Raw genomic sequence first — 27,436 nt, forward strand, 5'->3', positions numbered from 1 at the left:
GCTCGCCCCGATTCTCTTTGGCTGAGGTCTACCAACCTTTTGTGAACGCATGATGATCATTAATACGATGATTGTGATCTTATATCTGCACTCGTTTGTCAAGAAGTAATATGTTCATATTTGTCTTTGTAGTAGTTTGAGGGAGGCTTTCCTACACATGCCCACATCCCGGTTGCATTCATGCATCCTCACCACTGCAAATATTCACAAGCATTTTTGCGGCAATTGGGTCTATCTGACAGTTTAAAAAAAAAAAAAAAGTCGAAGTAGGAAAGCTGGCCTTCTTTACATTCTTTCCATACAACCAATCTCAAAACTATTGGAAAGCTAAGCCATAATTGATGGGTTGATATAGTTGCGCTTTGCTTGCTTGAGTGCTGGTGGAGGCCCATTCATTGTCGTGTAACTTGGCGAGGCTGCCATCTAGTGGACTCCATGTTAAATTACATCTCCCGGGTTTGGGGATTTCTAAAGTCTGCTTTAAGTACTGAGACTCTTCCTTACAGGGCCAACATTTTTACACCCGTTAAACATAAGTGTGTGTGGACTCCTCCATGCCATTGGAATTAAAAAGTTGACTGTTTTCTCAAGTACTTTTTTAGGAAAAGGTTTTGGTGTTAGGAAAATATTGGGCCAGAAAAAATCCCCATTATAGGACTCAGAGGTTGTCTTATCTTAGAAGTCACAATTTTCTCAATAAAAAAAAATCAGGATTTTAATCAGGGCAAAAATTCATAATTGTGCAAGAATGAAGAATGAATGTATTTCCATGATAAAGTAAGAATATAATGATTTTAAGGTGTAACAAGGGAAGAAATTTTTCGTTTTAAAACTTAATTCCAAAAACATAACTCTGTAATATCACACCTTTTATTCCTGAATGTTAATGCAGGAACATAAATGATGTGAAACAGTCATTTATTAGTTACTGTTTTGTGGACGCCTCAGCTACAACCCGAGCAGTTTGATTAATGGACAAAAAGTTAAAAATGTTTTTGCAGTCCTCAGCAAGCTGTGGGAATAACATGTTTCATTTCCTTAACTTGCATAAAATCTATCCAAACAAATCAGTATGAATGGAGAAAATGTACGTTATAATCATGTTCAACCCCAAGTGCCATTCATTAATTATATTATTAATGAATGGTGACTTTGTGTTGTTCTGCTGTTGCAAAACAAATTGCTCCCAGGGGGATAATAAAGTTTCTGAGATCATTAGGGTCACCTTAAAGGGTGAAGTTGCTCTGTGTGCCAGCAGGTGGCAGTAGTTGACTAAACCTGGCTCCTCAGGCACTGCGTTGTGGACGGAAGGTTCAGCTTGCCAATGTTGGGAATGTGTGACGTAAGCGAGCCCTGCTGAAGGAGTTTCGCACACGCAATGTTGACTTAACAAACTTCTGCATGGAAAGTACACTGTCTGTGTGTTGCCTCTTTGTTTTACACAAAATAACTGCATCAGAGTTGTCACAGAGGAACTCAGCATTTATCCGCTAATCTTCTTTTACACAGAACCCTGCAGAAGAATAAAATACAGTATATGTGATACATCAAGTATGACATTTTTTTGACCTTAATTGAAATAAAATTACAATAACCCATTCACCATTTTTAGGTAAATATAGTCTATTTGTTGGGATGCACTGTATCACATCATCATTACTACATTCCTGTTAGTTAAGGCTTTTTCTGGTATCTCGGGTAATTTGAGGGCATTCTAGAAAGAGCAAAAAAAATTTCAGTTTTCAACAAATAGCCGAGTCCACATTCCACAGGAGGAAAAAAAAGTGTCATTTGTGATTTGTAAACTGTGAATCACTAATGGCATACATTTTAATTGCTATATTAAACAAATAGTTCAAAACAGTGTATAACCATTCAGACAGTGGCTGCCGATAGCCAGGTGCAACTCACGCCGAGTCACTCAACATGCAGAACGACTCAACATGCAGAACGACTAACGGGTTAATCAATTCGTAAAATGCTTGATCCTAGAAATATTGGTGGCATCAGCCCAAGTTCACTGCACAGCCCAGTAAGCATTTGCTCATATACGCGGTCAATGGCCCAGAGTGTGTCAACACAGTGGCGCGTTTCAACTCAGTCTCGTTGGGATCCCATTCCAAAATACCCCCACCGGTACTCACTGGTTCACTTTATAAAGACTTTGAATGGGGAGTTTATATGCACTTTCTTTCTACATGATAACATAGTGCTCCCTATACAGTTCCTTCACGTAGAAATGTTTCTATAGTGGCCTTGTTGTCATTGTAGCTTTCTGAATGTGCTTTTGTCCACATGGGGGCGCTGGAGAAGTGCTTTGTCATGCTTAGTTGTCCATATGCGAAGCAAAGGAAGCCTCATCTTGCATCTTTTAGTTTCAAATTTAGGTTACGTCTTAACATACATCCCGTTCTAATGTGAATTTTCTGTTTTTTTTAAGGACCTGGAGATTGTCTACTCCTACCTCCATGGCATGGAGGCCTTGTCCAACCTGCGGGAGCACCAGCTCAGGTGGGCATTGCATTTTACAACCATTAAATTCATCAAAAAAAATCGTGTCAAGGCTCTTTTTTACACTCAAATTTTACCAGCGTTTTCTCCAATAACAAATAAAACATCTTTGTGGAAAATACACATGACTTTCCCGCCAGCCATTGCGTTTCCAGCATGCCTCGTGTGTGTGCATACATGTAGATTATCCCGCCGAGGGAACAATGTAAAGTACATGACCTGTGAGCTGGAACATTCCACGCAGTGACTGACCCTTTCCCAGCACTCACTTTCCAGTCAGACACCACACTTAGCAAAGGATTATGTTAAAGATCTTGTTTTTGTGTTGCTCCACACACACGCACACGCACACACACACACACACACACACACAGGCTAGTGTTTGTTTGCGTGTGCCCCTCAGCTGTGTTTAGATGAGCTACTGTGAGTTACACCACACTCTGAGATGTCGCAGTGTTGTTTCTGGAGGCTACAGGGGGGGGGGGGTGATCCTGATGCAGATGACATCTAGGGAATTCACTACCCGCACGGAACTTCAGTTGCAATGAATGAAGTTGAATGTTATTACGAAACAGTTTTCTTTGAATACGTTCACAACTAAGAAATGACATTTCTGTCGAAATTCAGCCGATGCCCTACGGAAAAGCGTGGAATCCGCTGAAATGAAGGAAATAAAATATACTGTGTGAAAATTGGGATTTAAGAAATATTCTGTTATTTAGTTTTGCTTTTTATCGAAAGGGACAAATCGATAAGTCAAAAAGCTGAATTTGGGGGAACAAGCCTTATTGCCCAGTCCTTGTACAGACAGACAGATAAAAGTAAAAAATGTATGAATTTTATCTTGAAAAATTTTAAAAATAAATCTGGAAGTATTCGTTCTGAAATTACGTTTCACCCCTGCAGGATCATGTGCGAGACGGTGCGCTACGAGAGACACGAAGCCAACGAAGTGCTCTACTAGTAAGTGCAAACGTAATGTGATGTTTGAACGGATGCTGATAATTTGACAGACACCTTTATGGAAATGCATTTGGTGCTTGCTGTACATCACTTTGACACGCGAACGCTCACACGTGATTTAATAAGCGCCCAGCCTCCTGTCTATCACTGACGATCCTAAAGGGGCCGTTTGCTTTGTGTTCCAAAAATGGAACGAAAGTTCGTGTTTGTTCATCATGTATCCGCCCCCAAAAGTGTGGTGGAGCTTCAAATCATTCTGCTTATGAGGTGTCCCACATTTGGGTCTTTATGAAGTTTTTTGTTCCCAAATACAGATCACATAACACAGAATGACATGCACCTATGACCCACTTAACAACCTCATCGTACCTTTGCGCTACTGATGTCACTGAGCGACACAAGGATAATTGTTGGAAAAGTGCTCATATTTTTGCTCTCTCGCTGGCACGCACGCACAATCCAAAGCTTCTGCGAAAGTGCCTATATGGCAAAAGAGCCAGAACCCTGCAGGATTTACCGTCCGCTGATTACAGTTTTCTCGCAGATAAGAGGCTGACCTGACACATTTTTACTTGAGGTTGCTATCGTCTGATCAGCCTTTTAACCTCTTCAGTGTCTCCATTTGCAAGTACACTAGCCGGCAGCCATTGCCTGTCATCTTTGTTATTTTTCAAGTGTAGTTTGGTGCATTTCTAGAGCAGCAGCAACAACAAAATAGTAATATAGGCCTCAGCTGCCGTCACTTTGTTTCTCCTTAAAACGCAAATGCAAGAGGGGAAAAGTTGCTGCAGCGCATTCAAAGTGCTTCCAAACAAACATTACTGGATAGACTTTTCTTTTTGTGGATGCTGTCGGAACACTCAAAAGTTAGTTTGACAACAACGTTGCCACGCCGAGACTCTCCCCCCATGCGCCTTTCATGGCGAAAGCGTCGAAAACAAACTTTTCCATTGTTATATTTTTAGCTTTTGGTTCACATCGGACGCTGCAACGCTCCTGTCAAACGTCTCTCCATCTTGTCAGTCCAAACAGCTTTTATTCTCTGGCTGTATTTTTGGGGGGAACGGCGCTCTGAGAATAGAATAAGAAATAAAATCATTTATCACACTCCAGCCTGACCCATCTGTCTTGGATACTTAATTGTAACTCATTTGGACGAATTCCCTAGTTGGTGTTCTTCAAAGTACAAGCCCTGGAAGTCTCGCAAAATGGCTCTCTTAAACCAAAATGGCCAATTTCAGTCATGGGTCCTTGAGTCTTTTTCATGTGTATGTTGCCATGTCCGCCCAATTTTGTGTCAACCAATAAAACAAGTGTCTGGGTGCGTTTCAGTCCTCAAAATGATCATCAAACTTTGATGTGTGCTTCTTGGCAATTTAAGCAAGCGTCTGTCACAGATAGTGGCTTTCCTTTTTCGTTCTTTTGGCCAAGTTCTCAAGTAGGCACCCATAAAAGTAGGAGTTCAAAATGGCTGCTTTAGTCCAAAATGAAGAAAGATCTTGTTCACTCTCGGGCACAGATTTTTTTTACTTGTAATTGCAAATATTAAAAGTTTTAACTGTTATTAACCGTTCCTGTTTTATCATTTTAAACTGTCACAAGGAGTGCAAAGTTAACCGCGGTGCAATAGAGCTACATAAGTCAAATAAAGTAAAAACTAATTTAGTCATGAAGTGTTGTGTAGTGTCCAAAACATAAAATGATTTTTGCATTTGCTTGTTAAAAAGATGCCAAACGATGGCTTGCTGCGATGACAAGGCACTTTCCTGAAAAGACAAAGTACTAACGTTGCAATTTTGTAAAAAGAAATACAATTGATACTGCGTGTTTACCAAAAAAACACTATTGTTGTCATACTATCCCGAATAGAACTACTCATGTCACTCCTAAACTGACATTATTCGTGAAAAAAAAAAAAAGATCGTGTCAGTTAAAAGAAAACCCCGCATTGGCCGCCTCTTCCCGTACACGTGGCCCAAATCAGTCAAGCTGTCAGCTTGTTCGCTCACTACAATTTCTTTGTTAGCAAACTTCACAACCGTGTTTGTGCCACCATTGCGAGACACACTTCTTCACAGGCGGCATCCCATTACGGCGTCGATGGCAGACTGTTGCCAAGGCGACTTTTCCGACCGGCAGTTCTTCGTTTTTTTCTCCAAATTGTTATTCCTTTCTAAAAAAAAAAAAAAATAATTCCGTGCTATTTGTCATTCTCATCTGATATTTTGATTTTTCTTTCCATACTATTTATATACAAATATCAAATGTGTTCTTTGTTCATCAATTTTGGAGAGAAATATTTGTGTAGTCTATTTTAAAAATGGTTGTTTTCTGCTTGTGTATTTTAAGATCTTGTATTTTTCATGTTTTCCCCTTCAGCGTTTTTTGTGTGAATTTGTTTCCTTTTTTTGTGTTCTATTTTTTCTCCAAAGTATTTGTATATTTTCTCCCTTTGTTTTCCCCCCCTAATTTGTTCATTATATTTTTTTACTCATATTTTCATATTGTGTGTTTTTAGTACATTTTCGGTATTTTCTAATATTTTTGTGATTTGCATATTTAAATGTTTGTTTTGTTTCTATTGATGTGATTTTTTTTTTTTTTTTCTTTTTCAAAGTTAATGCTTTCATAATTTTGACTACCGTTCAAAATTGTACATTTGTCTGTTTTCCTATACATTTAGCCCTTAACGACTTTCACAGCGGAGTTCTGCAAAGTTTCCCATTGTTTTGATTTGTGGTCGATGCAATGAGGCTTTGTAAACGGTGCAAAGAAATCTTTCTCATGCAAATTCCTTATCAGACTCTGCACACACTCTTCCATAGTTCAAGTTGCTTATTGGGTGTCTCCCTAATACTACTAATGTAGTTGTTCACCGCAGGAGCCGCTTTTGAACTGGAAAAGTCTGGTGATTAACTTGTCAAAATGTTCCCACCGGGAGAGTGCGTGCGCATTTGTTTGGCAATTATCTGCAAAAGGTTGTGCCGGCCAACAACGACGGCGTTGGCGTCATCACGCCGGGTCACCGCGAGTTTACTCCCGTCTGTGCTTCCTTGTCTCCTCGGGCACTTTAATAGATGTGGGCGGATGGCGGCGCGCTTGCCGGTTCATTCGCAGTTCTCCCGTCTGCATTTTTTGACACTGTTCACAGCTTCTTATTTACAAATTCAAACCCTTTATAGTTATAATTATAGTTACTTGCTAGCTTAGTGTCTCAGAGGTGTTGTTTCAAACCAACAGAGAACATGAAATAAATTGTAGAAAACAAAAAGGATGACACTAATCAGCGACGATTTGTCAATCCTAAATTATGATGCTACGATGATATTGTGTCTTGTAAACAAAATCCTTGGTTGAAACGATGAGCAAGTTTGCTTTATCCCGTTTCCCATTCCGGCAACTTCTGTTTGTTTGGTGCATACAAGGAAAACCGTGACGAAGTGTGACTGTATACATGCCTCAATCAATCAATCAATCAATCAATCAATCACTGCTCCAAAAAGTGAAACCACAAACGGTTATTTATTTTTAAATAGTAAATGAAAATTAAAAAAAACTAAGACTGTTGACAAATTTCCAGCGAACGTCTTCATTGTGAAGCAGACACTAGTTGAACTTAAGATGGTTAAAAAGGTTGCTCGTGTTGCCGGTGGTTTACATTTTGTCGTCCACTACTCTTTTCTATTCAGTATTCCCCTCCCCCCCTTTTTTTAATAAAACATTGTCTTGGATTTCATTTATTCTATTTGATGCAAGTTCATATGTATATATTTGATCCTTTGTGTCGGAATTAGCACTAATCCTCTATTAATTTTATTATTTTCTAATCTCTCCTTGCAGCCCTGATGACATTGGAAGCTGCTGGTACATCCTTTTGTCAGGTTCTGTGTTCATCAAGGAATCCATGTTCCTGCCCAGAAGCAGGTAGATTGTCCACCATTTTGTTTTTCTTTGGGGTTTTTTGTTTTGTTGGGGGGCTCATTGAGGGTTTATTTTAAAGTGATTGTCTCTTCTGATTAGGCCCGTAGCATTGTTGGAAGAAAAAAAAAAGAGCTGTCTTTGTTGCTCGAACCGACCAACGTGGGCGATCTTTTTTGTGCATTGCGTAACACACAAAAGAGCATTCGGGCGGCCGGGTCGTGGTGCCGCGAGAGGGTGGGAGTTGCTCACCGGTCGTTCAGATGAAGTTGGGGAGGCGTTTGAAAGCCCAAAAAACTGTTAATGCTAACCTTTTAACTTTGAAAATGCTTGTAAGCGTGATGCCGGTATTACTAGAATTTATTGCACACTATTCATTTTTACTATTCATACTTTTTCTAGCTGCTCATTCTTACAGGGCTACCTGAAGTCATCACCGTTTTGTCACTTCCACTAAATTTGGCATCAAGTCAAACGTTCATTATAATGAATGGTTGTGAGATTCAAATGTCTGTCAAAAGCTATAGTTTTTTACAGTGATACCTGAAGGCAGCAGTTTGCGCTTGATTCAACCAAGTCAAAATCAAGTTTTAATAATAACTAGGGTAAGAAGAAAAGAAAGACTCCACCTATGCCTTTTTCAATTTGAACCCAAATTGCACACATAAATGAAATCCTCCACCTCTGACAGCTCTGGAAAAAGTCTGTATGACTCGACAAGGGAACGCGACGACGCCTCAGGGCTGAATTAGTTTTTTGACAAACTTATAAGAGTCCAGTGAGAAGATATCTTCCTGGAGATTTTAATTGGCTTCTTCATTCGCCTTCTATCGGCGCTTCTCAGCGGAGCCGTCTGACAATGGTTGAAAGTTAAAAAGTTTGTTTATCCCAGAGGCCGGTGTAACATCAAACGTAACCCAGATAAGCCGAGCCTGACGAGTGGGTGACACACATTCGCATCTAACATCAGTAGTTGATCTCTTTAAGATTGTGCGGCATCAATATTTTGTTCTTTTTAAGAATGTTTACAATCGGTAATTTGTCTTTTTTTTCTTTTTTTTGGAGAGTGTACAACATCAGTCGTTTGTCTTTTTTAGAGCCACACCCATTGCATTTATTTATATACTTACTACATCGTAGCAGTACTTTGTCTTTTTTTGTCAAAGCTAGCTGGTAGCTGCACTTTTTTACGCTTTGTTTTACATCATTAACAGAGTTACAGCCTACCTCGGTAGTTACTGCTTGCATAAATGTATGTAAAGTTTCCCAAACATATTAACTAAGTTTTGACAATGGAAGCTCTACCAGCTTCTTTCTCAATTTTTTTTTCCAAAGTCTAATAGAGGAAGCAGTGATGAAAAGCATTCCACTCATTCTGAGTCTGGTTTCACTTCCGACATTTATTAAATTGATCTCCACTATCAGCTGACTGGCGCTGGTCTGGTCTTTAATTCATAGAAAATACATCCCTTCCTGTCAAGGCGAGTAAAAGCGAATCAACGGCCTGATGGGAACTAAGAATGTTACGCCATGACCTGCTGCGGTAAAGGTTAGCAGAGTTCACACTGGTTCTTGTCAGTCGCGATGCAACAACCCAGGAAAACGCTATTTTTAAAAAATAACTTTATTCTGTCTTTGCCCGATCTTAATCATTTACATCTCAGCAAATTCACTTTCTAAGTGTAGACAGACAAATTGTTGGTATATGGGAGTGTGCATCCTTTGCCAGGATTCTTTTTAGTAAGTTAGTGACAAGTGAGAGTCAATATTTTGCTATGATTTATTAATGTGATTACAATTATGTTGGTGTGACATAGACTGTTTAGTTTTGACACAAAAGTCCAGCTGTACTCGGCATACTTACACATTTTTAGCTACTTAGTGAAGTGCTTTACTGATGTTGGTTGTTTTGGGGTGCGCCAATGTTGGGAAGTTTAACTTTAAAAGGGAGGGTTGCTTCAAAAGCTTGGGAAAGGCTCTTACTTCACAAGGCATCATTCCGGTTGATTGACTGTTTTTACAACACGGTATTCATGAGTAACTTCTGCCGAATAGCGGGAGGATTCCTACTCCCCTCTCTCCCTCCCTCTCTCCCTCACCCCCCCTTGACAAATGACACACTCCACCCTCTTGACTCCATTGTAGCAGGAAGTGAGTTGTATGCTGGAATGCCGGCTGCGTAGCGCATTACGAAGGGCAAAGGGGGCTGGCGTAAAAGGGGCCGAGCCATTGGACGAGGGGGGGCGGGGGTTTGATCTACCAGCTACGCACTCTCATTCTCACAGTAGTGGTGAAGGGGTGCGCACAGTGGGATATACGCCGCAATCTGCCGACCTGGAACATGTCCGCGGGACTTAACTAAGGGACTAACCTTGCGGGATATTTCCGGAGGAGGAGGAAGGAGGATCGTCTAATCTTATCAGGTGGCGGCTTCACTCCGACAGCAGAGTGGTGGCGGGTGGGTAAGCGTCAATTAACTCCCAGTGCCTTAGAAAAAAAGTGGCTTGTTTTGGTTGTGATGTTAAAATGTGAGCCAGGAGCGGGTAAAGTCTTCAAGGGTGTGGAATGCGCAGCGGGAGCTATTTTGGATCTGGATTGGAGCACGCTTTTGAAGCCAACGTCAAAAGACAAGGTTCCTTGCTGCGGGAGATTCAAAGTGCAGCAAGAGTTGACTGTTACCACACAGAAAACTTTCCAAACTCTTTTTTTATGGATTTTACAATATTATAATGAACAGGGGTGTTCTCAGCTTGTGCCTGTCTTGGGTTTAAGATCACAAATATGCAATAATTAATCTTTTTTTAGGATATCACAAAATCAAAGTCCATATTAGGGAAAGTGCACTATCCGTATTTTGTCTTCTTTAATGAATGAAAGATTCTCAAATAAAATGTAAACAATTATAAAAAAAATCTTACCAGTTAAATTTCAGAAAAACTTAACATTAATCGCTTTTCTTTTTGTCATTTTGTCCGCGGGGAAAGTACAACAATGCTGGTTTTTTTACTAAAAAAATGCAACATTATTAGTTTTCCTTCTTTTCAGGAATGCACAACAAACAATAGTTTTTAGGAAAGCCAAATGTATTTGTTTTCTGTTTGAGAAAATGCAACATAGTTCTGTTTTAAAAAAGTTTCAAATCAATCACCTTTTGTCTTCATTTTAGGCAAGTGCCTCAATACTTTGTCTCCATTTTGGGAAAGTGCATCATCAGTACTTTGTCATCTGCTTAGGATAGTGCAACAGCAGGTAGTTTGTCATTTTGGGAATGTGCTACGCCTTTAATAGTTTGTCTTTATTTTAGGAAAGTGCTTTTTGTCTTTGTTTTACGATTCTAAAATAAATTGTGTCCCAAATAATGTGCATACAGTAAAACAAACATTAATATCACAGCTTAAATATGTTGTTTTTCTTAGTTAAGGTCACACCCAATTTATTTTCTTCAATGCTGAAATGAATTTGGATGTTTGCCCAAAATAGGGAGCAAAAAGCAAAAGCATCTTAGATAAGCTTGGTCATTGGCCTGTTTTGAGGAGCTAAAAGTAGTCATGCATCCGAGGTGCAATCTTGCCAGTGGGATCTGAGTCTATTCCGGAAGTTACAAACCGTGAACTATCTGCTTCCACGTGGCTAGAGGAATTGTGTTTACAAAGCTGAAAGGTGGTTGGGTGGTCAGCTGCTACCCTGAGCGAGGTGGGGGTGGGGGGGGGGCAGTGTTACAGTGGTATCAAATCTGGGTTTTTAATTCTCCTTCTCTTCATCTTTCGTAACCAACAGGATTAATCTTTGTCCTTCTTAAAGGCCCAAGTGAGTTAAAAAAGCTGGTGTACCCGCTCACCGCACCACTAAACAGCTTTGCGTAAAAGCCTAGACCCCCAATTCTCCCCGCTTCCCCCCCCTTTCGTCCGCCCTCTTCCAGCCGGGATTAGGCGGCGCACCGGTCGAGTCGCCGACAGCAGAATGGATTTGAGGCTTTGGCGGTGAGCCGCCGGGCTCACAGACTGAAAAGGCGGCTGATGTATGCGCTGTGACATTCCAAACAACCCGGGCCCGTTGTATAACAGGGGGTCGCCAAGGGGGTGCCGGTCACCTGATCGAGCAATGAACTCGTCTACAAATATGACGTGTGGACATGAACGACACAGTCTGATGACAGTGAGGAAATGCATGAGGGATCTGTTTTCCTGCATGCTCATGCCCGAGAGCAGTGAGTCCCAACCAGGGTGCTGTCGGACACCGGTGTGGGCAATTGTCAGAGTTCACCTAATTTGTCCATAATATGTCAGTTCATCTTCTTTGGCGGTTGCTAGGCAATTAGGGCTCAGGGTTCCAGTTAGGTATTTGAGATTAGGTCTGGCCTTTGGATTTAAAGTTGCGGGTGAGGTTGCGGTTAGGTTTATGGCTGGAGCTGTTTCTATTGGTCGTATAGTGTAGCAGTTTTCATTCATATTTATATATTTAAATGTAAATATACTTGAAATGTGAGATACGTGAGAGATATACAAAACAGGGGACCAACTTTCTTCATTTCCCAAATGTTCCATAACTTCTCATTTTTGGTATTCCTGATATTCATGACTTCTGCTATGGAATTGCTATCTTAAGAGTTTGCAATCTTGATTTGAATGTCGATGCAGAGTTGCATGCTAAGATGGCCAAGGTCATTGATGCAGCATCATTTATAAGGCAGTAATTTTCACTCTCTGAAGGGGGGTAAAAAAAACTTCATTCTCAATGTGATGATATTATTTTTGCTACGTCCATCTGTGCCGTCACAGGCTGTGTTCTCATTGCGCAAAACACACAGCATTGCTGGGCTTAACAGAGTTTTACATCTGAATGTTGGCTGGCGATGCGTGACAAAAACAGTTTAATCTTTTTGCGGAGTTGCACGCTCTTCTCAAAGAGTTATGATCCGCACCGGCATCTGGCTCCTCATCACTGTCATCCTCTTATCTGTTGGCGCATCGTCGCAAAACATACTGGTACATCGGAAATAAATGCACCTGGTATCATAAACCTGAATTATTACATCTCTTCAGCCCACCGCAGGAACTAGAAAATGTGATTTCTTATGAAAATGCTGAACTGCTAAAAAGATAAGATATTAATAATTTGTAGGCCAACTCATAGCAATATAGCAACCTGAGTGCAAAAATCGATGAGGCAGATTGTTGAGATTTTAAATCTTGGCTTGTGTACTACTTCAAATGACAACTGATAGCATTCTAACAGCATGAGATCACAACCTGGGTTGATTCATAAAGGCATTCCATCTAGCCTTGTATTCAGGCACTATTTTCAATTGGAATACCTAAAATGCTAACAAACGACATTTTTGCCCTCTCAAATAGGCAACCCGAGTCCAAAAAGGCAACATTTTAAATTTAGCAATCTCTTAGCTACTGATACGTCCTAACGTGCAAGCATTTGCTGTGTCATGGTGATAAGCTGATAGCATTTTCACCCCAAATGATGTGCCTTTGCTACAATAAGTTGGGAAATATTGTAACTGGATTTAAGTTATGGAGCCACTCGGATTCATCAGTAATTGTGTCGCCGACGTTTATCCAACGAGGCGATCAGCTAATCGACGACGCGCCGCTCCCATTCTCAATGAAGACCCGTCTTAAAAGCATCAAACAAGGAAGTCCTTGTGTCCCAACAAAGGCAGCCTTCTTCGTCAAAACCGCCCCAGAATTTCCAAGGCCCCTGCTGCTGCTCTTCTTTGGGATATTTGGGGTCTTTTAATACGTTCTTGCTCGCCGCCTCACGAGCTATGAGTACAAATTGTGACGTTGCTCTAGTAGAGTTTTCCAGAGGAGAGTGGCGGTGCCATTCCCATTTCGGGGGGTTATCCCCACCTCAATGCTGCTCTTTGAATGTCTTGATGCAGAAATTCCGGAACAAATCTGTAAAAAGAGAGATTGGAAAGTTGGCCTCAAACAGACACTATTTCCAAATGTGCATGTAACTATTGCGCACAAATCGTCTCGGGTCTTAACCTTCAATTATCAAGCAAGTTCCAAATTACTGGGATGAAAATTGCACAAGAGGAGCCCCCACTAAATTTCAAGCAAGTCATTACTTTACAAGTCTTAAGTCATCAACGCTTGCTTAATTACGTTTAATATTTGTTCACATGCATAGGTATGTGCATATGCTAACTGTGAGGAAATATATTGTAGATTTACAGGATTGCAATTACAGCTCTAAAATGTATTATTTTGTCATTTGTGTGGAAATAACCATCGAATGCCCTCCATAGGTACACCGTTACACTTTCTTAAATAAAAAATGTAGTACTTGAGTTGGTACTTTCCGGCTGTTGTGTGCATTGACGCACCTTCAGAGTGGAAACAAACTGATGTTATTCCTGCTAGCTAGTTATTAGCCTTGGTAGTGTGTCGACTTTTCCACCACTTATGTTCAATAATACATTTTGACGTGCAGATTTAAAAATGTGTAAAGGTAAGTACCAATTTAAAGTTGAGTCTTTTAGACGCGTTCGCCAAGCAAGTGTCAAATGCTATACTTGGTCATAGAAGAGTTATTAATCATTTCGTTTTGTTTTTTTTTGTGGGCAGTTTCGGCAAGCGATCGGCAGGCAGTCTGAGGCGTGGATGTGAGTGCATCGTCCTGGAACCATCAGAGATGATTGTGGTGAGTCTTCCTGACTGAAATGTTTGTGGTCAAAGCAAATTTAACGGTATACGTGCTGGAATGCGTCCGCTGTTTGTGGTTGGCGAAGTCCTTTACTGACATACTTGTTACGTATTTGAAACCATACGACTTTAAAATAAATGCTGTATTTAAACCGTACAACTCTGTTTGAGAAAAATACATGTTAGGCCCACTCAAGACCGCACTGTGCTTGATGTTAACAAAATAGGTCCACTAGATTAGTTTGCATGAGCAATGTTCTTCTTACTTGTTGTCGTCATGTTTATGTAATGGTAGCCTCTCGAGCCGCTTCTCTCGAAGCATTGGCGTGCAGTGCTACCAAATAACAGCTGGCCGGCAGCGCGTCAGATTGCAACGGATCCCACTAATCTCCCTTTCGCAAGCCGTAATTGCTGTGCGTTGACTGAGCTATCATACAGCGCACCCCCAACACCAAGCCCCTCCCCCTCCCCCTAGTAAGACTAACACTCGCTGCTGCTGTTTGCTGGAATAGGTGCAATCCAGCCCTCTTATTGCTGTTGTAGGATGCCTATGCCATGCTATTGCAATAGATCCAGATGATCCCTAACTTTGGAATGGACGTGCAAAAGCAAGGGGGAAAAAATAGACACTCTCGTTTTGCATGCAGCGAGATTTGCAACCGGAGACGGTTGTCATGGTAGCGGAAGAGGGCGATTTCAGTGGTGTAATCCCTGTCGCTGTCGGAATGTGAAGCGGAGAGGAATCAAAAGAAAAAAGCAAAATGAAGACAGAAGTCATGAAGAGAGGATGACTGGCTCACTTATATACTCAGAATTTTCTCTCTTTACCATGAAGTGGAAACCTGGATTTTAGCATTTACAATTTTCCACTTTCAACCATGATCACTAAAGTCATTTAATATCACGCCTCCAATCACGACCTGCCTTTTTTATTTACTTATGTGATACAATATTTCATAAAACTGAATTGATTTTCTGACTGTTCATCTTTGTTTCAGTGACTACAGTTCTATCATGTTCTAATTGTTTTTGACGTTTACTAAAATGTACGCTAGTCAAGTTTTGCCTCTGGTTCATACAGCACGTCAGTTCTCAAAAGTTCGTCATCAAAAAGTGAAAAACCAAATCAATCAATGGTAAATAGAAGATGACCTGAAATTTGTTTCATAACAAGTTTGCTCCGGTTGCACAAAATCGTTGTGCGTCAGGGCTGAGACCTATCCTTTTTTTTTTTTTTTTTTTTTTTAAACAGCTTGATTAAAAAATAAGTTCTCCTATCACAGACAAGTTCAGGCATGGCACGGCAATTTCCCGACCCCCTGCCCCGGCATCCCCCGTAATAGTCTTCTCTGCATGTTTCCCAGGTGGACTATATGGATGAGAATGAGGAGTACTTTCAGAGACAAGCCTCCCACCGCCAGTCTCGCCGCCGCTTTCGGAAGATCAACCAGAAAGGCGAACGGCAGACCATCATTGACACAGTGGATCCGTACCCCGCCGGGAAGCCGCCCATGGCCCGGGGCTACCACACGGTGAGTTTAGGGAGGGGAGGGAGGGAGGTGTGCTGCTGGTTTGTAGCCACTTTTAACCCTTGCTGTGCTGGATATCACCGCTGCTGTTGCTGTGTTGTTGTTTGTACTGTTTTGTAGGATTTTGGAAGTAGCTCAGCTCACCCTGGTAGTTTTTTGTTGTTGTTGTAGTTGTCTCTTCCTTGCCAGATGCTCAGTGTTGTTCATTGACGTGTCTTTTAACAACTTGTGTTGATAGCTTTCGCTGTAGTTTTTCTGCTAAGGTGTGTTTGTGTTCAAATGCTTATTTTTGCTTGATCCTCCCTCTCGCATATTTATATACATAGTAAAAACTAACATGTAAGAAATGCCAGTACGGGTTCCAAAGTTCACTGAAAGTTGAATGTGATATCTCGTCTGTTTTTAGTATTTACCGTAATTTTCGGACTATAAGTCGCGGTTTTTTTCATAGTTTGGGTGGGGGGGGCGACTTATACTCAGGAGCGACTTATATGTGTTTTTTTTTTCAAAAAATTTCAAAAAAAAAATTTCAAAAAAAAAAAAATGAAACCGCGATAAACGAACCGCAATGTAGCAAGGGATTACTGTAATTTGAATTTCAAGTGACGACAGCAGCGCGAAACCATCTGCGTCACTCCAATTCATTAAATCCATCAATCGTCCTTTGTCAACAATGCGTGCGCGCCGCTGACGGCTTTTGCACTTAAAAATATTCCACAGGCCCATATAACGATATATAAATTATATATCAAATAACTATTATATAAGCAATAATGTTATCAAACCATCTGTGCACTCTAAATCATTAAATCCATCGATCAAATTCCTCGTCCTTTGTCAACATCGCCGCGCGTGCGCCCTGACGCCAGCCTCGTCGTTATTCCACAGATTTACTATATAACTATATTGTAGCGTTAACAAAGTTCAAGGAAAGACGTGGGTTTGGTAAACGGCTCTTTATTTAACAAAACAAACTTACAGGCGTGTGGCGGCGTGGACGTCCAGCCACGAAAGGGGACGAGAGCTCCATACGATAGGACCGGGCGTGCGTAGAAGCCATGACCGAGATCCATGCACCGTCCTCGGACAGCCACCCGGCTGAGCGCCGGCCCTCGACTTCCATCCACGGAGCTGAAAGGCAGCTCGGTAGAGTAGGACCGGGCGTGCGTAAAAGCATTGTCCGAGCACCATCCACCGTCCCTGGACAGCCACCCGGCCGAGCGCCAGCGCCCGACTTCAATCCACGAAAGTGAAAGAAAGCTGGACGAGTGACGCGCGACGTCGCGCTGCTGACGTCAGCAGCGCGACGCGACGTCGCGGTCGCGCGTCAGCAGCGCGACGGTTGTTTACATAAAGGACAAAGATCGACTCGTCCAGCTTTCTTTCACTTTCGTGGATTGAAGTCGGGCGCCGGCGCCGGCGCTCGGCCGGGTGGCTGTCCAGGGACGGTGGATGGTGCTCGGACAATGCTTTTACGCACGCCCGGTCCTACTCTCTTTTGTTAAATAAAGAGCCGTTTACCAAACCCACGTCTTTCCTTGAACTTTGTTAACGCTACAATATATATTATCTATATATAGTAGATCTGTGGAATAACGACGAGGCTGACGTCAGGGCGCACGCGCGGCGATGTTGACAAAGGACGAGGAATTTGATCGATGGATTTAATGATTTAGAGTGCACAGATGGTTTGATAACATTATTGCTTATATAATAGTTATTTGATATATAATTTATATATCGTTATATGGGCCTGTGGAATATTTTTAAGTGCAAGAGCCGTCAGCGGCGCGCACGCATTGTTGACAAAGGACGATTGATGGATTTAATGAATTGGAGTGACGCAGATGGTTTTATTAACGTGTTATTTATGTAATAGTTTTTTGAATAACTCTGAATTTTACGTCAGGGCCGTTCTCAGCTCTTAGTTTGTGTTTATGTCACGTTAGCATAGCTATCGTTTAGCCTGTTGTTGCTCGTTCATGACTGTTCTTGGTGTTGGATTTTGTCGAATAAATTGCCCCCCAAAATGCGACTTATACTCCGGAGCGACTTATATATGTTTTTTTTCACTTTTTTGGGCATTTTATGGCTGGTGCGACTTATACTCCGGTGCGACTTATAGTCCGAAAATTACGGTACATACTTCGAAGAATTCAAGGGAATGTTGGTTGCGAAAGAACAGCTGCTTGCCGGTGCAATATGTTACACATGAACCAATTAGGTGATTCACGAGTATTGGTGACGAGTTGACTTAACAAAAAGTAGTTTGTGGCAGCCCTGGTTGTCTTAAGGGTAAGTCTAAACATCTCTTTCCTCACCTTATCCATCCATGCATTGCATCTAAATTGCCTGTTTCTTTTCGGCTTAAATCATAGTGTTTGTTTTTTTATTCACTATTCCTACCTGTTTGTTTGCATTATCAATCCTTTACAAGCCCACGCTTGAAACATCTATGCCACATCACTTCCGGAAATGTTGCTATTTCATCTGTAAACTCGGTTCATTTAAATTTGGGGCACGTATAGTTTTTTTTGCATTGTACTGTAGTGTACAGTACTGCATGGTGAACATCTTTTGAGTCTTTTCTTCCTGGGAGTAAGAAGTGAAACGTTCTCACAGTGTTCAGTCTGTGCATAGTGCCTTTCCTGTTCTGCACAATTTCACTGCATTCCGTACATTCCCGGCGTGTACCCGATCCCTCCTGGAACGCTGTGAACACCCCCCCCCCCCCCCCACTCTCCCCAAAAAGGGGAAGAATGCGGCAAAGGGCTGAGAGGCCGCGCCCTGTTTCCTAAATTTAGAGCAGCGTTTTTGGTCATGAAAAAGGCCTGCACTCAACTTTCTCATGGTCACTTGTCTTCGTCGCACGCTGCACTCGAGGGATGAGAGGAATGGGAAGGAGGCAGGGCACCATGGCAACCAAATGGTGACAAGGAGAAACTGAATGTACACGAATGTGATGTTGCCGTTGCTGTTTGGGAACGTGATCTTGAAAGTCTTAGGCAGCTGCAATTAGACAACACGCTTAACACCCACAAAAATGAAATTTGTCTCGTTAACTCATCCTTAAAACTTAAGACAATGTGGTCACTCCCAAAAAATGCAACAGCAAATTAGAAGTCTCTTGTAATAAATTGCCACTTTAATGTAAAGACATTCTGGTTAATTTTTTTTTTTTATACATTTACCTTTGTTTTAATGTATTTTTTTTCATTTCATATATAAATTGTGCTATCTGTAAGGGTAATTATTACATCGTTTATCCTCGTTCATTTTTGTCCTTGTGTAGTTTTTAGATCTTGTATTTGTTCAATTGGTCAATTGTAGTTTTTTGCATTTTTTATTTTTCTCATTTTTAACTAAAATGAATGAAGGCAGATGAGTCTTTCATGACCAACCTTATTTTCTTAAATTTACTTTTACTTTAAATTTATCCTAAAATTTAATTACGTGGTCAGATTATTTTTATTTCTTGGATTAATTAATTACATACAAGTTTTTGCATTCATTTATATTTTAAAATTATTCAATAATAAATCTAAAGCTCTTGATGTTAGCATTAGCTCAGGTTTTGTTCACAGAAACAGTTTATACATGCAGAAAACCTGGGGAAATTCTGAGCAATACTTTTTTGACCCTCGTGGGATGGCCTTTGACTTCACCTTTTGTGTCATACTTCTTTTCTGTGCGATTAAGTCATAAAATTCTACAATTTCAAATCCTTTCACATTCAGTTTTCTGTTCACGCTACTTCCAAAGCTTGAGCTCGCTTGGAATGTTTTGATAACTTTCATCTCTTCTCTCTCTTCTTTTCATGGCTCCTAGGAATGCAATAAGGTACCATACATTTCACTATTAATCATGTTGTGTGTGTCGTGTTTGTGTTCCCTAGCTGTATGTTCTTAGCACCTTTTCATAAATACCTTCCATTCCATCCAGCTAGATAAACCAGCTCTCCGCTTTTACTGGAATAAAAAATGTCCACCCATTCGTCGCAGCCGCTACGTGATCTGCCGCGATCGCTCGAATATGAGAACGGATGGCGACGACACGCTTGCATGGCTCGTGGCGGCCTGTAAATGGCGAGATAATAGCGGCCGTTTAGCTGATTGAGGCACGTCGAAATTGTTTTTTATGTCTTGAGGCTGTGAGTGTTGCGAGCTATATGTGGGTGTGGTTACAGCGTGCGACCAATTGTGGCCATCCAAACTTGATGCAGCTGTTTAATGGATGCTTTTATGGTTGATTTTTATATGTTGGAAAACACTCAATGTGAAAATGTTTGTGCTGAATATGAGCCCACAACCAGAATTTAGTTAGTTCTTATGAATGTCTATCATTACCATTTTAGTTTGAAGCTGCCATTTTGGGCAGGTTCTAATGGCCCTTTTCAAACTCAGCCCCAATCAGTAGTTTCTACAATAGCATCAATGCTAAATTACCATCATCCTATAATTACGACTTTTATAAACATCATTGTCAAGTCTCACATCGTCGTTTATAGAGGTGTCTGGCGCCTACACCTGCTGTGAGACTGTCGACAACAAATCCACCGCTGCTCTATTTTTAGCCGCGTCCTTTGTGACCAACCTGGGCACGGCTCGCATACAAAAGGCGACACCGGCTTGAATATACGGCGGAGGAAGTGCTTGGCTGTGAAAAGCAGTGTGATTGATCCGTGCTTTTCGTCATGTGATGCCAAACTAAAAATATAGAAGGTGTCTCCTGTACGGTGTGTGGCATCATATATTTTCGTGTCAAATTTGCTAAAATATGCAGATGCTCCTCCCTACACCCTACCGCCGTTTATGCTTATTTATAGCACACCATCAAACATTAAAGCCAGGATAGAAATAGAACCGATATTTTTGGATGAGTGCCAAAAATGCAAATGAGGGGAGGGGGTTTTACTGCAATTCGGCATCCATTTCGTCTCCCACCGCGCCGGCCTGACATTTGACGTGTGTTTCATGTTGCCGTTGACATTCAGCTGCTTTTTTTTATTATTATTAACTGCAATGTATTTTCAAAAAGCTTGTCAGATGACATTTATTGAGTCGATTTTAGGGGACGGGGGGGACAATCACACTGCTGTTATGGCACAATTGTTAGATATGTTAGGCATGATTTGGCGTCTTACAGTTGTTGGAATAACATTTAAAAATACAAGTAGCTATTGTATTCACATCAGGCATTGCGCAGTACTGTGAATGTTCGCGACAAACAGTAGTTACTATATTGTGAGTGTTAATTGCATCATGAATAGTACACGGAATTGGATGTAGAACACTAAGTTTACTGTATAAGCAGGTAAGAGTGAACAACAGCAGGAATAGTCAGCAGCATTTTATGAAATGTAGCTAAAAATAATACTGTTCGTGTCAGGTATCAATGAAGAATCTATAATTTTTATGTGGGGAATTTCATGAACACCAACAGGGCTATCAGCAGTCTCATGACAATCTTTACACTATACTTTGGGCAAGAATAGTCAGCAGCAATGGATTGTATGCGACAATCAAACTATCAATATATCAAGAAAGGGTCTATAGATAAGCACTTGAGAATTAAATAAACACCACCGCTTTTAGATTACATATAGAGAAGAGATGTGAACGGGAAGAGCAGCAAGAATAATCAAAAGCACTTAGCAAAAACCTATACATAGGCACCACATAGTATCCATGCAGTTCAGGATTAAATATACACCAGCAATTTTTACATGCAGTAAGACTAGTCACTAACATCATAAAGATAAATATGCACGTACCAAGAAGGTATTATATAGATGAGCAGTTGAGAATGAAGCAAACTACTGCAGTTTATATTAATATTTGCTCTATTGCTCAAATTTCCCATTGCTACTTGTTGCCGTGACTAATAGTTGTGCTTCATTGAGCCCATTGCATTGGTTAAACATTGCATTGTTTAACCACAATAGTTAAGTCATCCTTGTCTCAGTTAAGTCTAGAACATTTTGCCCCGAGCAAAGCTAAACGACGTCCGCTTCGTGACCTAAGCACACCTTGTTCCGCAACCCCAATCGGAAGCTTCTAGTTACATGTTAACCTCAAACGCGACGGCTCGGAACTACCTGCCCGTGTGGATGATTAATGCTACCAGGCGGGTCGTGCGTTTGCCCCCGCCGTCAACCTGCGAAGGGGCAAACCAAAAAAAACTAGCAGTCTGTACTAGTGCTGATTATTTCCAGGCAATGGCAGCGTGATGAATGAAGCGGTCCCTGGGGGACGGGACGCAGCCTGGTTATTACGTCGTCTTTCTTGCGCTAACAGCGCTATTTAGATGTGTACTTGCGAGCGTTACATAACCACAAATCTTTGCTTTTGAGGGCCTTAACATGCCCAGAAATGTTTGATGTAGGTTGTAGAATGTTATTGTGTGATTCATGTTCTGGTTAGTTTGTCCAGTCGGTCTGTCAAAGCACTCCATAAACATGTTTTTCCCCCCCCAATATATTATTACGTATACCATACTAGAGCTCACAATAAACCCTGTTTAGAGAATTCACCCAAATGAGCCCCAGTTGGATGCAAATATTCTAGTCAAATTAATTCTCTCGGTTTGTTAGCAGGAATATATCAAAAGTTGCTGTAAACGTACAAGATAGGGAAACAGATTTGGTCAGGGCTCATTCATGTCTGAATATTATTTCTTTACTTTCAAAACGTTAGTGATTCCCGCGTCTCCGTTAGATTTCGCCTCATTAAAATCAAAATTCCTTTTTACGCAGGTGTTGTTTTGGCACCTCATCTTCTTCCGTATAAACCAATAAGATAACGTTGGAGGTAATAAAACTAAACGTACTCACTTGCACGGTAGAACACTGCTTCAAGACACTTATTACTGTACATGGTGATTTGTAATTCTTGTAATTTTGTGTTTGAGTTATCAAACAATTTCGCAATGATCGGCCTAAAATCACTGTCAAAAACTCACATTTATGTATGTAGCGTCAGGTTTAGCATGTAGCGTCTGTTAAGTATCTACATACTACGTTGTTCAAATTTGGCAGCAGTCAAGAGCCAGACTGGGATCACACAACTGACTACCCAAGTGTCATATTTTTCATCACTGTCTCTTCCTCTTCACATTTAACCGGTGGTTAATCACACACACACACACACACACACACATGCAGATACGCAAGCCATCTGAGAACCTGAGCTCTTTTTTGTTATGGTTTGAAGCATTACATCATGGTGAGGGGAGGTGGGGGAGCTAAGGGGGACAGCGAGCTGCACCCCCTTCCCCCAATCTGCAAATGTCGGCTAGCCAGGCTTTGTTACAATGAACAGGAACAATAACAGGGCTTTTTTTGTTGTTTGTGTGTGTGTGTGTGTGTGTTTTATATATATATTTCAATGAATGAAATTGTTAACTTATTAACATCCATCCATTTACTTGGCAATTCTTGAAAATGACAGTTTTGTCATCCTTTAGATACATTGGTTTAATTAAAATGGTCAAAATCCACAACATTTCGGTCAGTAACAAATTAAGCAGAGTGATTTGTGTTTTTCCAAAACGACATTTACAACGACCTACACACCTACTTTCAAACAACGATCAACATTTTTGCACACTTTCTGACTTGTGAAACACCAAACCAGTCACTGAATTAGAATTGTTTGTGCATTTTCTGCACCCTCAATTTCTAATAATTTTCTGTTCTGGAATAAAGGGATAGAAACTTATATTGTTTGTGACAGTGACAGTCTTATCCTTAAAGGGGGATTAATTTTGACACTAAATATGAAAACTTGATGTGACGTTGCGTGGTGATGGCTGGCTCACTGTGATATTGTATTCTTGTCGTGTGGGACGTTTCACTTCGGCATTCGGCAAAAGCTTGATGTTGGAAAATAGGCTCTGAAACACTGTGTTTTGCATTAACCCAAGTTCTATATCTATCCTTGCTCTTATGATGTAGTATGTGCTCAGACGTTTTGGGCCTTTCCACCATTTTGTTACCTCTGTCAGTGGCCATTTGTTTTGGGGAAAACTCATTTCCATGAAAGGGGTGGATGGGACATCAGCCAACGAAAATCCATTCAATTTTGGTGCGCATCCAGAAAGTTTTAGACTTGTTAACAGTGAGAGACGTGCCTTGTTTAAGCAGTAAAAAAAAGTAGCTTGGTGCCGATCCAAATTGGGATCGCTTCGCCTTGGCGGAGGTCTGCACTGTACTGATTGGCCGTCTCGAAGACCTCGTTAGCATTCGCAATGTCAAAAGGACCCCGTTCTACATCTCTCATCAGTGTATGTGGTTCAATCAGAAGGTTCTTCATGCCTCTCTTTTTAAGACTAAATAGCTAAAACCTCTTGAAGGACTCCCTGGAGATGACCGAAATCAATCTAAAATGGTTGTTTCAATTCAAAATGGCAGATTCATGTCATTCTGTTCATGGGTTCTTCAGACTTTTATGGGTGTATGTCGTCATGACAGACACGCCGTGATTTATCAAAAATGCAAAGTTACTGGATTAGATATCTGTTTATTAAACGTTTCTGCCTTATTATACCTAAATGCAGCAATGGGAATATTCCGGATTGAAGATCACTCATCTGTCGAGTGTCCGTTGTTCAAATTTTGTAGCAATTGGACAAAATTGCTAGGACAAGTTCATCTTTGAAGGAACCCTAGAAATGCCAAGCCTCACCCTAAAATGGTCTCTTGGAACCAAAGTGGCAGATTTACTTTGTCTTGTTGAGACTTTCTTGTGGGTTTACTTATGATAGGAATATTTGGCAAATTTCATGTACCTCAATAAAACTGAAAACTAGTTCTACTCGGGGGAGCGGATTTTTAAGAAAATCCCAAAATCCTGGGAGTGCTAATTTAGAGATAATTGTATTATAGAGAGTCGTCGAACTGTGTTACAAACTATGTTGCAGTATTTATTGACATTCAAATTCGGCTCTCACAAAATACATATATTTTGAAAGAGCCTCCGAAATGCTCAAATATATATTTGAATGAACCTCGGAAATGCTCAAACTGAGCTTCAAACGGCTGCCGACGGGGACAAATGTTGTCCCCCATTTTTGGACCCGCCAATTCTGGCTGACGGAAGAAGCGAGGTGACACTTTTCTCCCAGTCTACCCTCCCAGTCCCCTCCCACTTGGCTGTTTCCGTTGCCACGGCAACAGTTGCCTCCCGGAGGGTGTGCAAAGCAGTGACGGGAGGGGCCGGTTGCCAGGACGACCCCAGCTGAGAGGCAGAGTGACATCATTGCTCCTTGCAAAAATTATTTTATACTGAGCTCCTTTTTAAGCACCTGATTTTTTTTTTTACTTTTTTCATTGTTGCCATGACAACCGTCTCCAACCAAGAGACGTAATGGAGCCCACTCTGCTTTCTCCTTCTTCCGTATCGGCTCCTCTTTCCATCCCTTCTGTCTGGGGGCGTCCGTAAGGAAGGAGGCGCTTAAAATACTAACCCCATCACCCCTCCTCCTCCTTCCCACTTCACCACAGCCGCCATCCCCTCCTCCACCAGTGACACACATGAACCCACCCACCCAACCATCCACCCCCCGTGCTGGCAAACAAACCGCTGGCTTTTTTTCTTTTCCTTTTTTTAATGTTTTTTTATTTTAGAAGGATGCTCCATTCTCCCGTCGCCATGGAGGTGAGGCGGCAGAGGCAAAGCAGTGACTGAAAGACGTTTTTTTCTTTTTCACCTCAATGCTTCCCACTCATTATTTTTGGGAGGTATTTTCTCCGGACTGGATTTTAACGTTGTCGATTTGGAGCGTCTAATCTAGCGGATACTCCCTTCAGGGAGGGGGGGGGGGGGGGCAACAGGGGGAGATGTTAGATTTTGGTACATTTTGAGCCCCGGAGAGGACTGTTATCACCATGAAACCGTTAGCAGCAGCAGCGGTAGACAGCAATGGAGTGCCATGCCAGCAGGATAAAACGCCGGTGAGTAGCAGCGCGATGCCGACGTCCGGCCGCGTCCTTGACCCTCCCCTCGTTGGGGAACGAGGCCGGTGCAGCCTGGGATGTGTGTCAGTGTGTTGTAGTAGAAACGGACACCATGTGCTTTTCTGTTACGCGGCCACGCACGTCATTCATAGCCGTTTTTAGGGAGGTGGCAGGAATGCAAGATCAAAATGCTGATATCATGCACTTTTGGTGGTATACATTTTTTCTGATTTTATCCAAGCAATGGTAGGCTAATTATTACACTCAAAGATCCCTGTTTACCCTTCTCTAGTGCAAAGATGGTAGGTAGGTAGCTAAGGTGTGAAAAAGCAGCAGGGGAAAAAAGCAGAACCTTCAAAGACACCACCCCAAGTGACAAGGCGCTTCTCACTTCAAGGTACAAGCATGCCAGTTAAACCTATCCAAAAAAATTACAACCTACTTGTGACTGAGCACATTTCAGTCGAACTGACAGTGACTCAAATTGGGGAATAACATGACAAAATTGATAGGACAATTTTATCTTTGAGCAACCTTTGGAAATAGACCTAATGAGGTTAAAATGGCAGATTCAAAAGAAAATAGCAGACTTTCTGGGCATGGTTCCTCTCGTAATAGACATGCCTACCCAGCATATTGTTGCTCAGTCAAAGTGTCTTCAGGAGGCTGAATTGTCAAAGAAGCTGCTTCATTATAGTCTTCTTTTTGATGGTGAGGCATCAAACTTTGACATCATGCTCCGCCCATATGCAAATCTATCTTCATTTGGTTCAAATTCGGTAGCAAGGGTACTCTAACTGTCTAACTTGAGGTACTTGTGATAGTCAAATTTCATGTTGCTAAGTGAAATTAGATCCTGGGGCACAATTTTAAAGCTATCATGCTAGAAGGCTGGCGTAGCCCACTATGTGTGTCAATGTTGTAGGAAACGTACACCATGTGCTTTTCTGTTCTGCACACACTCACATCATCTGCTTTTTAAGAAAAGTGCAGGCACTGGACTGTTGCCATGGTAGTGTATACATGGCGTACATTTTGACATGTCGTAATTATAGCTACAGTAACGTATTATTTTACTCCAAGGTAACAAATTGTATATTTATTAGTACCAATGGTGTCGAAAAGCAAAACTGTTAAAGGTGGTATAGTTAGAGTATCGAGGTATAGGTTTAGGGCCAGTGTTCCGAACGCGAGTCAAATGGTTGAAGTAAGAGTGTTTGATATCACTTCCTAACCCTTGTAAGGATTTACAATGACGGCCGTTTCCTTCCCATCAGGGTCATAGTCTGTGGTGTCGCTATCCCTGGTGCTGAATCCTATCTGGTCCCATGCTCTGAGACCACGCGCACTTGAAGGCATTGATCTCTTGTCATTCGTCAACACCAACAACTGTGTTTGTCACACCCAACCGCCCACGCAGGCCATAAATCCCCCACGCCCCGTATAGTGTCATGTTCACAAGCGACAACAAATCACTGTAATGGTGGCAAATGCATCATCGTCCCTGCAGTTTGTGTTTCAGAGGCTTTATGGGGCCACAAAAGCGTCTTGTATGTACGTACATTTGCGTACTGTTTTTACACAGTGTTGATAAATGGTAGTTTCCTGAACCCTGTGCATTTCATTTTTTGCACGCTGGTGGCGTAGAGTTATGAATTGGTTGATAGTTACTATTTAGGTTATGGTTGGGCAGCCTAGCCAAAAACATGTTAGGGTTTTGGAGCTTATGGCTTGTGTTAGGGGTTATTGGTAGCATCGTGTTGGGTCTAGTGTTCGATTCAGGGTTTGATTTAAAGGTTAGCCTTAATGGGTGTATTTTAGGGGGTTCTTGTTTTTTAACTAGCCATTGGGTACGCACTGATGCTGTGTTGACAGCTTCAAATCCTAACCGTCCA

The 27,436-nt window shown here is 41.4% G+C and overlaps 1 protein-coding gene across 11 annotated transcripts in view; it reads left to right on the plus strand.

Annotated features, from left to right (window-relative positions):
* rapgef2 (Rap guanine nucleotide exchange factor (GEF) 2) overlaps positions 1-27,436 on the plus strand; it is a 73,099-nt gene that overhangs the window by 16,284 nt on the left and 29,379 nt on the right. For 4 of the 11 annotated variants that reach the window (XM_037260897.1, XM_037260895.1, XM_037260894.1 and 1 more), the window contains 6 exons: positions 2,441-2,511; positions 3,418-3,474; positions 7,315-7,398; positions 13,980-14,055; positions 15,422-15,589; positions 19,415-19,426. In XM_037260897.1, coding sequence (XP_037116792.1) covers positions 2,441-2,511; positions 3,418-3,474; positions 7,315-7,398; positions 13,980-14,055; positions 15,422-15,589; positions 19,415-19,426 — 468 coding nt within the window. Of the gene's footprint in view, positions 1-2,440; positions 2,512-3,417; positions 3,475-7,314; positions 7,399-9,474; positions 9,855-13,979; positions 14,056-15,421; positions 15,590-19,414; positions 19,427-25,110; positions 25,539-27,436 lie in introns of those variants that run through there. The other 7 variants (XM_037260893.1, XM_037260896.1, XM_037260898.1 and 4 more) reach the window with 5 other exon arrangements.

The sequence above is a fragment of the Syngnathus acus genome, chromosome 10 (genome assembly GCF_901709675.1).
Source record: "Syngnathus acus chromosome 10, fSynAcu1.2, whole genome shotgun sequence".
Classification (NCBI taxonomy): Eukaryota; Metazoa; Chordata; class Actinopteri; order Syngnathiformes; family Syngnathidae; genus Syngnathus; species Syngnathus acus.